Source organism: Geospiza fortis, unplaced genomic scaffold, assembly GCF_000277835.1.
Source record: "Geospiza fortis unplaced genomic scaffold, GeoFor_1.0 scaffold55, whole genome shotgun sequence".
Lineage (NCBI taxonomy): Eukaryota > Metazoa > Chordata > Aves > Passeriformes > Thraupidae > Geospiza > Geospiza fortis.
Genome location: NW_005054308.1, coordinates 2,233,551 through 2,251,110, shown reverse-complemented (window position 1 = coordinate 2,251,110; position 17,560 = coordinate 2,233,551). Strand labels below are relative to the sequence as shown.

Genomic DNA, 17,560 nt, shown 5'->3' with positions numbered 1-17,560 from the left:
CTCTGGAGTTCTGCTGCTCCAACCACACTGTCCCCAGGACCATCACTCTGTGGAGTTGTTCAATCCAAGTTCGTGTTTACATAAATGAGTTTGAATTTATAATAAACTTGATGGTACCTAACTGATAGATATAAAATGAGCCAGTTATGTAGCACTCTGCTCTGATCCTAAAACAGATGTTTGAGGATATAAAATGATGTTGTGAGCATTGAAATTGCACATACAATTACAACCTTCATCTTTATTGCTCCTCCTAAGTGTTAAATGCAACTATATCTACATTGGAACTTCACTTATTCCCATACTTCTCTGTCTCTCCCAAACCAAGACTGACTTGCAGCACTGTGACACCAATAATTATTCTCCTCCTCTGACAAATTCAGGGGAATGAACAGAAATCTTTGTGGAGCCCATTTAACATTCATCTTGTACAAACAGCTTGGTTCTTCCTTCATTTCCAGGAGTGCTGGCTCTCTCAGACAAGTAAAAGTCTTCAGGGCAGTACCTTGGGGAAAGACATTATGCTTTTCTGTTGATGGGCTGTGGGAATTCAGCATCAGGAGCTTGCAGCTCAGTGCTGATGAGAGCCAGGGGCAGGTTAAATCAATATGGGTCTTCATTTCCTTCACTTTTCTTTTTTTTTTTTAAGAATTCTTTTTATAGTTTGTGTTTTCAAGGTTTTTGTAGCAACAAGAGCTGTTTTACATCCCCCCCCCCCACCCCTAAAATGTCATCAGTTCATGTCATCACGTGCCTTCAGGACCTGGATCTTCAGGAAAGACAAAAATACTGCAAATTCTGGGTCAAACCACAAGAGCTGATGCCACAGCCTGAAAACACATAGCACAAACACCACAGACTTGAAGCACTCCTCCTGAATTGAGGTTGGATGAGGAGAACTCCATCCTCAAAAGTGCAGGAATTCAACCCAGAGGGAATAATGATGCAGGGACAGGTTTTGTTCCTCCTGGTGCTCAAACATGGTCTGTCCAGAACATTTTACCCTCTTAATAAATGATGAGTGGCTGCAAGCACTGAATGACCCTGCCTGCAGAGCCCTCCTGGCAAGTCCCCAGGTGGTGGGGACACCTCAGGCTGTGACCCTGCTGCTGCCAGTGCAGTTCTTGCCTTCTTCCTTATGGCAAAAATAAAGCATGATTCCAGCAGGCAGCACCTGCTGGGCAAGAAATCTTCTGTGGAGGGAGAGAGAATTCATCTCTCTTTTCATATTTACTTTGGAGGGACAATTCTCAGCTTCTCCATAAGCAAATAACACACAGCACTACTGCAGTCTAACAAGCAATTTTTAACTCTTACCAATAAAATCAGATTGATACTGACTCTCCAGCAGAAAATCAGAAAAAGCCTTGGCTGAGTGCCCCCAGGGAATACACTCAAGTTTAGGTCAGCAGCTATTTGATGCACTGAGTGCAGCTCCAGAAGCCCTTGAGCACGGGGAATATGAGGCTCTGTCAAAGCAAAAATCTTCCACCACTCCAAGAGCACCAGGTCTAAACCAAATGCTTGGACATGGAATGTGAGGACGGGAAGTGATGCTGCACATCAAGTGCTGGGTTTCCACCATCTGGAAAGAGAAGGTGAAAGACAAGCCCAAAATCCAAGTAACTCACTAAGTGGATTGCTCACTAATGACACTGCTTCTCCTCCATTTGATTTTACACAAGGAATTGCTGGCTGCAGTCAGGCCATCCTGGCACTGCACCTCCCAACACCATCTGAGAGCTACTCGCTGCCTTCCCATACTGCCTCACCAGCTGCTGATGCTTCTGCCACAGGAAGAAATGCTTCACAGCCTCCCTCCAGCACAGTGGTTGGAGAGCAGTGGAGAAAAGGGCACAGCTTTATCCCCAAGTTATCCCCAAGGCAGGCTAACTATCATGGATGGATAGGATCACGCAGGCACATGAAGGAGAATTCAGAACCAGGTACCAGACAGCCTTGAAAGTCCTAAATGCAAAGTGACCTGCTAGACCCACATCCTCCTGCACCCCATAGCTCCACACTGTCCCTGCAGTCATTGCCACGGGGCCCAGGGCAGCCCACGGCTGGAGAGCATCAAGTGGAGCCCAGAATATCCCCAGTGCCACCTGTGCCACCTGCCAGGGTGCTGGGTACTGGCTGAGCATGGCAGCAACAGCGTGCACAGCCCTGCAAAACCTGCACAAAACCAGAGGCAATGCTGGCCTCTTGTGGCAGCTCTGGTCCTTTTCCCTTCTTTAAAAAGAACAGAGGTTTTCAGAAGTTAAAAAAAAAAAAGAAAAGAAAGAAAATTAAAAACCTTACCACCTCCCAGAAACTGCTGGATTTCAAAGATTCCCGGGAACAAAACCAGGCTGGTTTTGAACAAGGTTCTGAGAACAAGGTGAGGCTGGACGGGGCTGTGATCAGCCTGGCTGGTGGAAGGCATCCTCACACATGGCAGAGGGTTGGAACTGGGTGAGGATTAAGGGCCCTTCTGACCCAAACGATTCTGTGAAATTCCCACTGGAGTGAGTAAAATGGTGAAGACAAAACTCAGCTCTTACCTGAGCAGCAGAGGTGCAGCCACATCCCCATGTACAGTGCAGGGAAAGGGCTGCACAGGGAGGAAGGGAGGACAATCCCATGTGCACTGGGGGAGCAGAGGACAAGGAGCTTCAGACTCTGCTTGCCAGCAAAGAACCCATTACACAAATGTCCTGCCCCTGAAAAAAAATGTCCTTTCCCATTAAGTTCCCTCATAGCTTAGCTTTTGTATTCTCAGTACACCAGTGGAGGGAAGATGCAGTCAGAAGTGGCCCTGCCAGCCAGGGCAGGGGGCCCAGCACAGCTCCTGCTCCCTTTGCCCATCCCACCTGGGGTGCCCGGGGGCCACAGGCCCTCTGCAAAAATAAGGGCAGTGAAAATAAGTATTTCAGTGTTTCCAACTGTGTGGTTCCACGTTCATTGCCAGCACACAGCTCCATCTGTACGTGCTGCACAGGCCGTTGGTCTGGCAGGCACCACAGGCCTGCCAAGGGCCTCAGGCCCTCTCTGGTCTCTACCCTGAGGCAGCAGCCACAGGACCCGGGGAATGGGAAAGGATCACAAAATTACAGAATGGTTTGGGTGGGAAGGGACCTTTCAACGTCATCTAGTCCAGCCCCCCACTCCTGCCATGGGCAGGGGCACCTTCCACCATCCCAGGTTGCTCCAAGCCCTGTCCAACCCGGCCTTGAACAGTTCCAGAAATGGGGCAGCCACAGCTGCTCTGGGCACCCCATGCCAGAGCCTCACCACCCTCACAGGCAAGAATTACTCCTAAAATCAAAACCAGCCCTCCTTCAGATCAAAGCCATTCCCCCTTGTCCAGAGTCCTTCTCCAGCTCTCTTGGAGCCCTTTTAGACACTGAAAGGGGCTCTAAGGTCTCCACAGATCTTTCTCTTCTTCAGTCTGAGTAACTCCACCTGTCTGAGCCCATTTTCACAGAAAAGCTGCTCCAGCCCTCTGAACATCACAGGTCTGTATTGTCCCCACTGTCCTCACTGTGAGGACGCAACAAAATCCCTCAGTGGTGGCTCCTCTTTGGTCCTGGGGTAAGCATCACTCCCACCAGGCTCTTCCCAGCTTGTACCACCTCAGCTCCATCCTCCACCAGCTGCCAGAAAACAGCTGCTGAAAACAATTAATACATGTTGATTGTTTATTGATTCCAACATATTAATAGATTGGATAATAAACAGTACTTTTAAACATTCTCTTAACCAAAAATATAACAAATATTTACAATCACTCAGTAAAAATACAAAAAGCATACAGAGGCACTGTCTTTCTAAAAGACATAAGTGTAAGAGGTATCAAAAAATAGGAGACAAACATTGCTTGTTACAGAATACTTTACAATCACTGACTTGTGCAGTACAATTGCTATTGGAATATCATTACATCTGTGCAGTTTTGCCAATATGCTCACATATTTAGAATTTAATTAATACCAAGCTAAACTGCATTCCAGGTATATCAGAAATAAAGATGAAACAATAAAAAGCACAACAGAAGCAAAAGCTGGGTTGGGAATTCAAGATAGATTACCCTCTATACAAGCATTCTAAAATATAATGTGTAAAGCTTTTCTAAAGAGAGAGTATCCCTTTTTTCTTTTCTTTTTGCAAAGGCAGTGGTAAGTTTATCCTTCAAAAATTCTGATGTTTTATAAAAACTTAAATGACAGGGTTGTATTTCCACTATTGCCTGCAGTAAAATTACTCTGGACATGATGAAAGAGGTTTTGGAACACCCCTGATGCCCCACAGACCCCTCTCCAAGTGGCATCACTGGTACATTCAGCCCCTGGGGACACCCTCTGCCTCTGGGAGGTGCAGGCAGCCCCCAGCACAGCTCACCCCAAACAATGGGCTCTGAACCCCTTCTAGGGAAGCATCACTCACCTGGCACCACAGGATCTGCTGAGCTGGAAGGGACCCAGCAGGATCATCAGGGCTGGATCCTGGCCCTGCTCAGCACCATCCCCAACAATCCCACCCTGTGGCTGAGAGCCTTGCCAGGCTGATGCTGTCACCACTTCCCTGGGGAGCTGTTCTGGGTGAAATGCCTTTTCCTAATGCCCAACCTAAACCTCCTCTGACACAGCTTCAGGCCATTCCCTCGTGACCTGTCACTGCTCATGAGAGTGAAGAGATCAGTGCTGCCCCTCAGGAGGATGCTGTAGATTGCAACGAGGTCTCTCTCCCCTCAGTCTCCTTTTCTCCAGGCTGAACAGACCAAGTGCCCTCAGCCACTCGTCATAAGGCCTCCACCCTCCAGACCCTTCCCCATCCTCGTGGCCTCCTTTGGATGCTCTCTAATAGCTTCTTGTCTTTTTCATATCATGGTGCTCAAAAATCACACACAGGACTCAAGATGAGACCACATCTACAAACTTATCTGAGTAAAGGCAAAAGGAAGGAGCCAGAAAAGACCCACACTGCCCACCGCTGGCAAACACTCAAAATTTGTCCACATTGCAAAAACGTGAATGCAAACATCCACAGCCATTGTATTTCCATTCTTTTGTGTACTCGGGAGATGAACCCGATTCTCAGAGGCTCAGTGATCTCATTTCTCCTTTCTGCAACTGGACAGGCCAATTCAATTTTACCAAACTACACTGCTTTCTCAGGAATTATTTGAAGTTTGAGATTTATAACAAAACACTGTGTGCTTAAATCACAGAAATCTGAAATGCATCTTTCACCAACAAGACAGAAGCAAACAACGAGCAGGAAGTGAGCAAACCCAGGTATGGCAGTGGAAGAACATGACATGAGGCACCTTAAGTGTTCATCAGCATCAGAGCCCAAGCTAGAAGAACCTAGCAGAGGTACTGAGTCAGGGATCTGTGGTCCAGAAGACATCACTTAAACAAAGCAGTGTACAACAGGTACTAACCACCATATTGCTTCTGTCTGAATTACCAAAAAAAGGGATAATGTCTCTTCAAACCCACAGCAGACACTCTACATTTGGCTATTGGCCCCAATCAATGTGATCGGTTGAGTTAAAAACAAACAAACAAACAAAAAGCCCAGCAAGGAGCAGCAGAGAAGCCACACTGTGTGAGGCAGGAGGAGCAGGAGTAGCTCATCTGTCCATCATTTATGCATGATTTATGTACACCAGCTGTGTTGGCTATTAGGAAAATATTATTAGTAAGACTTTCATTCATTCCAGAACTTTTCAGTGTCTGCCAAGCCCTGTGGAACAGACGTATGCTGTTGATGTGCAAACACCATCAAACACCATCTTTGGATGGGTGATTAATTCAGCTGCTCTTGCTGACTGCCAGGAGACCCTGACCCTGCCCCCCACAGGGGCTTCCCTGCTCCTCCAAAGCAGCACTATTGGGTTTTGGGGTAAAAGGAAGCCATTTCAGTAACCCCCATCCCCTATATTTTGTTCAACAGGCTGGAATAAGCTGCAGCTCCGCCCCAGGGCCAAGTAACCGTATGGCTTCATTCACCTGGCACAACACAGATGATTTCTGATGGAACACAAAGCCTGCTGTTTCCATGTAGAAGTTAGCAAGCAACTACAGCTGACAATGGGATGGCAGGACCTGGATTTACATCCCACAGGAATATCAGTTCAGAGTTCTATTACCAATATTGCATGTGCTGAAAACACTCACTCTGCCCTGCATTGCTTTGACACATTAATCTTTAGTCATTAAGGCCTGTGCAGGTTCATTGTAAGCATTAAGGCCTTGAGAAAGCAAAATGCATGTATTATGCCATACCTCAAGTGGATTTAATGTATTTTTTCAACCATTTGCTTCTCTGATACTTGTGCCAAAAATTCATACAGCCAACCAGTGAGTTATAAATTAGGCATCCTCTTCCTCAGCATCACTGTTCATTTACACCTTCCCCATTCCAATGGTGAGAGGTACATTCCAGGCAATGCTGAACCTGGAACTGCTCTGAAGGCAGACCCAGGCAGGGTCATTCTCATCCACCTGGCTGCATCAGCCCCTAGCTACTATGGAGAAAGCACATCAAAGGCTTTGGGTTGTTTTTGGTACTTGTGGCATTTACCAAAAATGTTGCATTTACCTTGCACCCCTGCACACATATATGTAAAATAAAAAAACAAAACCTTAAAGCTCTCCACAACTATGGATATAGAAATCAGTTTTGAGGCACTGTAAAAATGACAAACATCATCTTTCTAGCTTAGGCTGTAAACATCACAACAAAGATTTACAATTAAATGTTTAAATACATATTCACACATTCATGTCTGATTTTAACACGAGAATGGGGTGTCATGTATGGAAGGAAGGAAGGGAAGAAGGAAGGGAGGGAAGAAGGAAGGGAGGGAAAAAGGAGAAAGAAAAGAACCTGCAGGCATTTCCAGTTCTACTCATCTGCACTCTGGCTGGCTAAAAGTAAAATCAAAGAAGCAATTATTTTGACCATAATCAAACTAGAGGATCATGGGTTAATACTGGCTGGCTGTAAGTCAAAATTCTCATTGACATCAACAACACCAGGATTTTTAATTAGTATTTTTAAAAAAACTAGTTTGAAATTATCTGTATTTTCCAGATAAACACAACAGGGTTTTTTAACCCATCATAAAATGCATTATGCTCTTCTATAAGCACTGTGTCATTTATTATTTAGTTTCACAAATTTTATTGTGAAATGCAGGTGATTACTAATTCTTTTATTATTTTTTTCAAAGATAACCTTTGCACCTAAACCCTGTGCAACTCTGGGAAAAGGCCAGGACATGTGAGATGATCTTAAAAACCACAACACACAGCTGGAGTTTTGAGTTTTAGAACATGCTTTGCATGTTGAACAGTGCAAGGCAAAACCTGGTTAAAACTCTTTTGGGAAAGCTTCAGATCTCCCCAAATGCTCCCCCCTCAAGCTACAGCTTCCACATTTCAAACATTCCTAAACAGGGCAGGAGAGCACCAACTGTTGCCTTAGTTGGCTGGCAGCTAAAACAATTTCTAAAATCCTTGGACAGGTTTCTGCTGTGTCCATGTGGGAGGGGAGCAGCAGGAGTGCTGCCTTGACAGACACTGCTCTGCAGGGCATTGGACTCTATTCATATTAAATCTAAACCCACTCTAAAATCTATAAATTTCTGCACCCGTTTCTACTTTTCTGTGTTTATTTTGAGAGTACAATGGTTGATGTGTAGCTAATTTACTGTCACATTGACTAAACATTTATATTAGCCAACCAGAGCACTCCCAACGCACATAAAGGAAACTCCCATTTAAAAATATTAAATTAATAAATTATTTTCAGATATTTCAGCAACGTCATTTGCTTTTGCTGACATTTTGATATAATTTTTTTTTGAAATTCATAAAATAACACTCTCAGACTTCTAACTGTCATGTAGAAAATAACAACAATGGAAACTACCAAAGGATTATATGGTATCATACAGAAAAATGCTCCCAAGTTTCAAGTGGTGGTGACAACTGGTCCTCCCCAATGCACGAAGCTAGGTCCATCTCTGGGTACCCATGTTGGTACCCAGGCAGTCAGCACATTCCTTGAACAGGATTTTCTATTTCATGGGTAGAAATAGCTTCTTAGGTGGTGGTGGCAGAGTGAAGGAAGGTGTGAAGAGGTGATCCAACCCGTTCCATCTCATCTGGGACACAGGCAAGGTCTGAGGTCAGTAGCAGCAAGTTGTCAGCAGTCCTAACAGAACCATGAGACCTTCTCCCACATCCTTTGTGTTGTGAGTGGTTCATATAAATAGCCCAAGGGTTAAACTGCTGATACTTGTTCATCTTCTGCAAAACAAGATAAAGAAAAAAGTAGTTATTCCACCAGTCCCCACCTCGGGCACACAGGGCACAGACCAGCACCCAGTGAGGTGATAACAGTGAGTCTATGACAGCTTCAGCCCTTCAGCAGCAGCATGTTTTCACTGTCTTTATCATTGATCACTACACACTTCATATCACCATTTATCAGATCCTCAGGCAATCACAGAATGGTTTGGATTGGAAGGGACCTTATAAAAGCATCTCATTCCAACTCCATGCCATAGGCAGGGACACCATCCAGGTTGCTCTAAGCCCCATCCAGCCTGGACTTGTGGACTTCCAGGGATGGGGCAGCCACAGCTTCTGCACTCTGAGGTATGATGGTCACACGATAAAGACACGTTGCCAAACAGAAAATCCTAGATTCTCCAAAAATTATCAGCATGCAGCTCCCAGTATGCCAAAAGCTATGGATTTGGGAAAAAAGCCAGCAAATTTCCATGCAGTGAGCATTTTATCCCAAATAAAATTAACCAAGCACTTCAAAAATAGTAAATAGGTGCCTCTAAAAGTGTACAGTTAAATTTAGCTTAGAAAAAATTTGATTAAAAATGTTTGAAGCAATTACTTCCTTATTTTTACATCAAAAGTACAACAAAATTAATGCCAGGCAATTTTATGTTTACTATAAGTTTGAACTGCAGTACTAATACATATGTTAACTACTGCTTACACATTTTAAAGTGCTGAGATATGATCATTTTGCAACAGAAATTGTTTTAATCGAAATACAGGCTCATTTTAAATCAGGCTGGAATGGAAGGAAATGATCACAACCTTCTAATAATAAAAAAGAGTTCACCAGCAAAAGGTACAGAAGATCACACTGGTGCATAGAAATTAAAAGCAAATCAGCAGATAAACAATTAAGTAGAAATTCTCCTGACTTGAAGTTAGCTTTGACACAATATAAGAGCAGTCTTTACTGGAAAATCCTCTCATATTTTGGTCACCCTACAAATGCCATGCTTGGCAGCACTGGCTGTTGCTTCAAACAAGATCATGAAAAATGAACTGGAAAAGACACTGTCAGGCCAGGTTAGGCAGAGAACACAGTTTGATCAAATGCATTCTCCAGAAGAACTAAAGTTCACTATTATTTTGTTCAGTATTTTGAAACTCAATCTCCAAAAATATCTGCTGAGGCATAAGGCAGCTCAATGCCAGCACACCTGAATACAAATGATATATGTTCACTCCATCAAATCTAAATCACTGATTTTAGACCATCACTCTGGTGCCAGCCAAACCACTGGGACACCAGTTAATCAGCCCAGGGAGGCAGGAGTATTTCCCACATGTAGCCTTGTCAGTGTCCCATCACTGTTTAAGAGGGGACTGATTTTAAAGAAAAAAAAAACAAAAACAAAACAAAACAAAAATATCTACATGCTCTTAAGTGTCTCAGCTGTACTTTAGGAGAGCTTATATTCACATTTTTGTATATTTATTTATTTACATATACTTTGATGCCAACATGCTTTTTCTAAGGGGAAGGCATTCCTCTTTGCTTTAACCGTGTATGTACATGCACACAGCTATGCATGACACGCACAGTCACACAAACACAACTGTGTATCCAGAGATTAATCCGCTTTTAATCTCCAAGGGTGAGGCAAGAGAAAGGCCAGACCACTGCTGTGAAGTGCACCCTGCAGAGCCCCGCTCCCCAGCCAGCTGTTCACCTACCATCCTCTTCACTATCTGCGTCAGGCAGCTCTGCTACCCTGGGGCTGGACGGCTGCCGGCCATGCCACTGAGGCATCCTCGAGGAGACACAGGCCACCGCGTCGGGGGGCAGTCTAGAGAGGTCACTGTGCAGCATCTTTGACCTCTGCACTGCCACACTATAGTCTGGAGGTTTGAGGTGTGGGTGGTGGGGCGATCCTTCTTTAATGTCCGCTAAAGAAATCCCCATATATCCCGGAGGGGTGGGCGGTGGCTCCCTATACCTATCGTCCTTCTTAGGTGAGGTGACACAGTACACTGGGCACGAGAAATAAGCGATGGAAATGTTAAAGAAGAAAAAGAAAGGAAACAAAACGTTAAAAAATCATGAAATGTTACAATGGCAAAACAGAAACTGATAACAAAATGCAAATGCAGAAACACTGGTTATAACGACAGCAGCAGGTATTTATGCCTTCATTTCTATTTTCTACTTATTTTAAGAAGTCAGAGTAACAAGAGAATCCATGAACTCCTTAGGTGAGATGTCGATTGAGTGGAAAGAGGACTCTAAGCTTGTCTGCACTGAGACTGCAATGAACACCTTTTATTACAGTCCTGCTCCTGCGGCCCTGCTGCACCAGGGGATGCTCTGGAGCTCTCCAGCAGGATGGAGAGGCAGGACAGCCAAGTCTGCTGCCACTGTTACAGGCTGGGAAACTGAAACAGAAGGAATTAAGGCAACCAGCCCAGAGTTACTTCATGCAGCATGCTGGTGTTTGACAGCAAGAACTGCTGGTTGACTTCCAACACCCATTTCATCGCCCAAAAGAGGTCAGTCACTTAACACAAATTCATTACCACAAATAAAACATCACCATTATCAACTGATGTGTATAAAGACATGAAAACATCCAGCTATGCCATAGGAAGAAAAAAAATAGCATCACTTAAAGTTGATCCTATAAGGCAGACGGTGTGTTGAGCCTGCATTAATTATTTTACATTTTCACGGAGTGAATAATGGTTTATCACACCCATACTTTTGATCTCTTACTTTTTTCCCTTGGTTTTTGCTTTGTTTTCTTTTTTACCGTTATCTTAAACTATGTTCTCTGTTTACAAGTGAGAAAAAACCAGGAAGTTATTGGAACAGGATTGCATTACACCCTGTGCAGTCATGAAAAGACTACAGTCAATATTATACATTTGCAATGTCCATGCCTCATAATTCATCTTCTCCCTTCCTGCCCTGTTCAGCAGTACTTCAAGTCACAGAGGCTCTCAACCCAAAATATAACTCTTCTAGGTTGCCTCCCCTCCCTCCCACCCCAGGTCTGGGGCTTACGTGCATGTTAAATTGGGCTTTTTTCCATGGACATGTTGCAACAGGAGAATTTCAAAGCCAGGGTAATTTTTTAATCTCTTAGTTAAGTGAATTTGCATTCTTCCTGTGGATCCATTTTAAACAGTGCATGTTCATTAGTTTCATTTATTTCAGCAAATGTAATAGTTTCTTATCTTAGAAGACTGTGAAGAGATGAAAAATAAAGGAGTATTTCTTATTGTGTTGTAGGCTTGTGAGATGCCAGGTTTTGGTATCAGGAACACAAGCTGGTTCATACTTGATGGCCTCAGCTCATGCCTGGGCTGACAGTAAAATAACCAAAATCAAATTCAGTCTGGGGTTTAGCAGATACACGTGGGTACAGGCAGAGATTTATACTATTTAATTACAGGATTTATTTTCATTTAACTAGCACTGAATGAGGTCTCTGTGAAAAAGCAGGGGAAGTGTAGAGGATCTGCTCTTCCCTGGAGGGACGGGGAAGGGCTGGGCCCTTCCTTCAGTCTTGGTTGGATTTGCAGGAGGAATGACAAGGGTGGGTATGTTCTCCTTCAAAGGAGAAAGCTTCAGGCTCCCTGGAGCTAACTTTTAGTCTACTGTAGTAATGCAAGAATAATGTGTCCCTTTAAGTTAAGTTCCAATTCACAGTATTTTACGAACAATGAAATAAAGTGAAGATACCTTTGGCACACTGTGGGATGGCGAGCAGCTAATAGATTTTTGTTTGCAAACCTGTAATCATATCCACCCCTATCAGATCTTTCCTGGACAGACATACTCACGTCCAGCACTCTGTGAGTGTTCCTCACAGCAAAATGGTACAGAATGGAAGGAGAATTAAAAGGAAGGGCAAGTGCTGTCAGCAAAGACAGCATGTACTAAACAGTGAACCTGCCACCTCCTCATACAGCCCAGACACTCATGAACAGCTCAGAAAGGGCAGAGCACAGGCGCAGCAATGAGCTGGGAGCAAATTTTCTGCAAGGCTCCACCACAATTTCTTTTTCAAAGCCGAGAAGGAGGAACACAATCCAAGACCTCCGCCCTATGTGCAATGTTTATTCAGGCAATTACCTTTGATAACAAAGCCCTCCAGCAATCCACTCAGTAATTAAACTACATTTCAGCTGCACCCTTGCCTCACAGTCTTAGAAAGCTTTGCATTCCATGTTTCATCTTGCTACTAACCCAGTTCCTTTAATTCTGGCTACTGAACTCACTAGGATGGGGAGAGAACATCTTGCTTGATAGAACTATGCATATTTCAAAGAATTTTTAAAGTTTTTTCTCCTTTCATAAGTAGCCAAACTGCAGCCGTATAATCAAATAAATGGCATCTTAAAATAGCAAAGACAGGAAAGGAATCTGCTTTGCCCTTGAGCTTTCAGAGCCCAAAGCCCTGTGGATGAAAGGTGCTCAGCTCCAGAGAGGCAGGTGAGCTCCACACTACTCTGCAGTCATGCTCTTCCCTCTGGGCTCCTGTCTTATAAGGAGTATGGGATCATTGACTCTTGTCAGAAGAACATCTACAGCAAGGAGTATACCTCCAAAGTCATTCAAAAAAGCAAAATAGCATACTACAGAAAAGAACTGCCTGACATTTTCCTGAAGAGAGTTTTCCTGCAGACCCATGAAGTGATGGTGAAGTGCACTTGTTTATAATCTTGATATTCCTAATGCAAAAGAAGGTGACTTAAAAACACACAGTGTAGTGCTCTGATTACAACCACGTGTGAAGCTGAATTCAACATGCGAGGCAGCCCCAGACCTGCTGACGTTATTTCTTAACAACTTAGTACAAAATGAAAAACAGATGTAGCAGCTTCCACGAGCTGTTGGCTTGGCTTACCTATCAGGCCTTTTTCTGTGCTCGAAGTAACAGTTTTGTAAGTTGTATCAGCGCCTGCTTTAGAGTCCAAAGCCTCCGTCTGCTCCGCCGAGGAGTTCTCCAGCCCCCTCCGCTTAATTGTCCCATAGTTTGTCTCATAAGTGTCTGACAGGGAGCTGGAGGATGCCCAGCTCTGCCGAGACTGGTCCAGCTCCACGCTGGCTTTCGACTGCCTGTTGGCTTTGGAAAAGGCTTCGGAATACAAATAACCCTCCTCAGAGTGATAGTTTATGGGATCCACTTCAGCTATAGGTCCGTCCAGCTGGGTGTGACGGTAAGAACTGAGCAGATCCCAGCTCTTCTGGTTTGGGATATTCTGGAAATTGTCATGAGAGCTACTTGAGCATGAAGTCCAGCTGCCCCGGCCGCTGTCTGCTGCCTCTACCGTGATGTGCTCATGGGAGATCTCCTCGCTGCTCATGGAAGATGTGAATGCCATCCCTCTGATCAGAGCAGGCCTAGTGATGGACCAGCTGCATTAGAAAACAACAGAAATTGGGAAAAAACACTTGTAAGTTTTTACAACAAGAGCAACGTACTCAGAGCTAGCTCTGGGTTTGTACCAGGTGAGCAGCAAGCTCAAGGCACAAGAAGCACTGACAAGAGACACTGTTACTCCCAAATCATTACTGCACCCAGCAGCAAAGAAGGTATTCCCAAGGGAATAGCAAGTCTGCAACGTGCATTTCCAGGCTGCACCCCAGATCCCTAAGTCTGGCCCACAGAAGCTCTTCTCTACCAATCACAGAGACAGTGCCTGACAGAAAGCAGAGGAGTAAGTTACCTCTTCCATTTAGTCTGCTACCATCTTTTTCTGTACATTCATAAACTAAAACAAAAATAAATATATAGAATAAAATCCAACCCCTTCACTGGCAGCAACATCAAGTTGTTCAGACAGAGTGGAAGCAGCTGAATTTCAAGAACATCTGGAAAAACTGGGCATAAGTAACATTTGTGGGAACAATATGGAGGGACAGATTCTGAAAAGCAAAGTCCAAAATTTCTTTTTTAAAGAAATGTCTGCTGAAAGCTCTAATTGCCCTAGATGCACAATTAAGGGGGGAAAAATAAAACCAGGTTTGTATGAATTTAGGATACATGAAGATAGGATTGCTAGACTTTATTCAAGTCTCCCGACTATTTCTGGTTGTGTTAACAAATGCACAGGCAGCAGAACATTAAAATTCAACACCCTCCCTCACCAGTTTACTGACAAGTTGTGAAATCAAGGAATGTTTTTTATGTATGTGTAAGCAAGGGGTTTTATATCCTTCCTTTTCTATTTTGTTAAGTCCTAGGATGAAATCCACTTTCTTTCCTTGCAACTGATTCCTAAGGAATAAAGGAACAACCACAAAACGTGAACTCAGTGTATATTATGCCTTCTACAAAGGGAATTATTTTCTTTGATGAAGCACGTCTTTAAATTTTAATCCTATGAAATAAACTGAATTACTTGTTTCTTTCCATCCCTGGAAGTGTTCAAGGCCAGGTTGGATGGGGTTGGAAGCACCCTGATCCCTGCCCAGAGAAGGGGGGTAGGATCAAGATGATTTTTAAGGTCCATTGCAACCCAAAGCATTCTATGATTCCATGTGCTGGAAAAATAAGAAATGTAAGGAGCATCTCTTGTTTAGCTGAATCCATGACAGCTGAGGACAGACAATGCTATCCCAAGATATATTAGGAGATATTACATCCTATGGATTAAGGTGCTACATCTAGCAAAAAAAATCCAAAACCTTCCAGTTCAAAGCATCACTTCAGCACAAATTCTCATTGCACTAAAGTAACAAGACCTCTTGTGTGGAAACTGTCAGAAAGACATTGGCAGAAAGCTGCCAGTCTGCCTAAGCAACAAATGATAATTAGAAAAATCCTTACAAATCACATTAGAGCACGTTAAGTGACTGGCACTGCTGACTCAGAGAGAATTGATCATATCCTGCTGTTCTTTTGCTGTCTCTCACCACGGCATTAATTTGCTAAGCATCATCCTGGCTTTTAACAAGCTTCCAGTCTCCTGCAAGAAATATCCAGCTAAACCCCACCAATGGGAACAAGCTGTTGTCTCCCCAAGTAATACTGTAAGCTTCTTATGGAAACAGGCTCCCACCCAGCAGCCAATGCTCCAGCCTCCAGCAGAAGCTGGATAACCACAGTGGAGTGTCCTGGCCAGAGCCTCCTTACCCCTTCTGACAGCAGAACACCCCAGCAGAAGCAGCTGCACCTTACCCTGGGCAGGGCTGGCCGTAATCTGTCAGTGCCTGAGGATGCTCCTTCCTCTCTGCCCCGCCTGAATCCACCACGAGGAGGGACTGGGACAAAGCCCTCTCGTCCTGCAGCGCCGCTGACATGGAGTCCACGGAGCAGTTGCTCACGATGCTGGAGCGCGATGAAATCTCACTGTGGCTGGAATCTGAGAAGTTGTCGGATTTAGTGGAAGGTATGAGGGCATAGCCTAAGTACAGGAGAGGAGAGGAGAATGTCTCAATAACCATACAACAATGAAGTGTTGGTTCACACATTACAGCGAGGATATTTAGGAGAAAACCAACCAAGCCCTGTTTGCATACAATCAGTCCTCCGAGGATTTTAGGGTACTAAAGTTTTTAGCATCTATCAGCACCTAGCACTGATTTACTAATGCAAGTCCAGGAACACCAATAACCCACCTGCAACTCCACTACTCTCCAGAGCAGCAGCTTTAACCTACACAATCAGAATCAGCAGCCTACTGCATCACCACTGGGCAGGCAGATCAGGTCTTTCCAATTCTGCAAGTGCTGACTCCTTCAGTAAAAATGCAGCACGCTTCCCACGATCCCTCTGCCATACTGCCATGCAAGACTCAAAAAAAGATTCTGGCAGTGGAGAAGGAGATGCTGACTAAGGTGAAAGACAGCTATGAGCACTCAGGGATTAGCCATATGATCCATTTCAGTTCTATTATGTGCTCCAAAACTAACAGAGGAGGAAGCAAATCAGGAAGTACAACCTTGGCAGGAGCTGGACCAGACTCCAGTGTTGCTCCTACAGAAGGGGAACAACTGAAGACCCCACCAGATTCAGAGCAAAATGTAGAATTCCTTTTTTTCTCTGCTCAGCTTACTCTCAATTAACTTCTTTCAGACACAAATAAGGTATACACCCCTATATATCTAACACCTCAGACAAGCTTTTTTTTCCTAAATTTCTGCACTTGTGCCTTTTAGTGGGACTGCCACATATTTACATTGATTAGGTGAAGAAGGGAAATGACAAGGCAGTGTAAAAGTGACACACACAACCTAACACAGAAAATGGATGCCCTTAAATGCATAAACAATACACAGATGATACAGTATGGCATGTGGAGACACTGACATACAGCCACTGACATAATGCTCATAATTTGAGATTTCACAGCTTAACTCTGATTGTTGCTGTAAGACTTTAAGAGCTAATATGAGCAGTAAATATCAATATTATCAAGCTATAGAACTGAACCTTAAAATGTACTTAAGAGCAGCCTTTTTAAGATTAAATTTCAGTTTCCTTTCATTTGGCAATAACTAATATTTCATATTATATTCTTTACATTTCTAGGGACTCTCTAAATTGACACAACTACACTGCAGTAAGAAATGTCCTCCCAGGGTTCCAACTATCTGGAAAACAAAGGGGTTCCTCTTCATTAAAGAAATTAACACTACTTGAAAGCTGAGCCATAAAATAACAGCACATGTGTGTAACAGACTAAATAGAAGTATTTGTTGGGCTGAAAAGGACAGCAGAAGATGTGACCAATGGAATACACACCAATACTGGCAGTGAGCATTCCACTGACACTGTATTAGGAACTGTTTAATTAACAAATGTTGCAGAACTTACTGTTTCACTGGCATTTGTAACACACTAAGGAACTGAACTGACACTGTACCTGTTCCTTGATTCTCTAAACTTCACATTATTGTCTTCACTGCACTGTAAGGGTGATTAGCTATAAAGAACTGACACAAACATCTGGAAGGGAAGCACATTAAACATCTTAAACATGTAAATGGATAACGCTGAAATAACTCAGATAAACTCCAGATATTGGAGACAACGTGGACATCAGTCTTCCTTCTAAAAATACATTATATAGTCTTCCTCCTTCTTCTAGGCCTTGTGCATAGGCAGTAGGATATGCGCACACTGCTGTTAGTACAGATACTTGCTGTACTCAGAGTATCAAAGTCCTTGTCCTTTTGGTTTCCACTGCTTTCTAAGGCTTCAGTGGGCTTTGCTTCCCTTTTTGCAGTAACAGCTGTTCTTTCCCTGGAGAAG

General features: G+C 43.7%; 1 protein-coding gene across 5 annotated transcripts in view; it reads right to left on the bottom strand.

Moving 5' to 3' along the window:
- Positions 1-3,665: 3,665 nt before the first annotated feature.
- The window catches only part of RAPGEF6 (Rap guanine nucleotide exchange factor 6), a 122,322-nt gene continuing 108,427 nt past the window's right edge, over positions 3,666-17,560 (bottom strand). For all 5 annotated transcript variants that reach the window (XM_031055265.1, XM_031055267.1, XM_031055266.1 and 2 more), the window contains 4 exons: positions 15,485-15,710; positions 13,208-13,719; positions 10,032-10,328; positions 3,666-8,306 (listed from right to left, as the gene is read on the bottom strand). In XM_031055265.1, the coding sequence (XP_030911125.1) occupies positions 8,281-8,306; positions 10,032-10,328; positions 13,208-13,719; positions 15,485-15,710 (1,061 nt within the window). In that variant the 3' untranslated portion in view covers positions 3,666-8,280. The remainder of the gene's footprint in view (positions 8,307-10,031; positions 10,329-13,207; positions 13,720-15,484; positions 15,711-17,560) is intronic.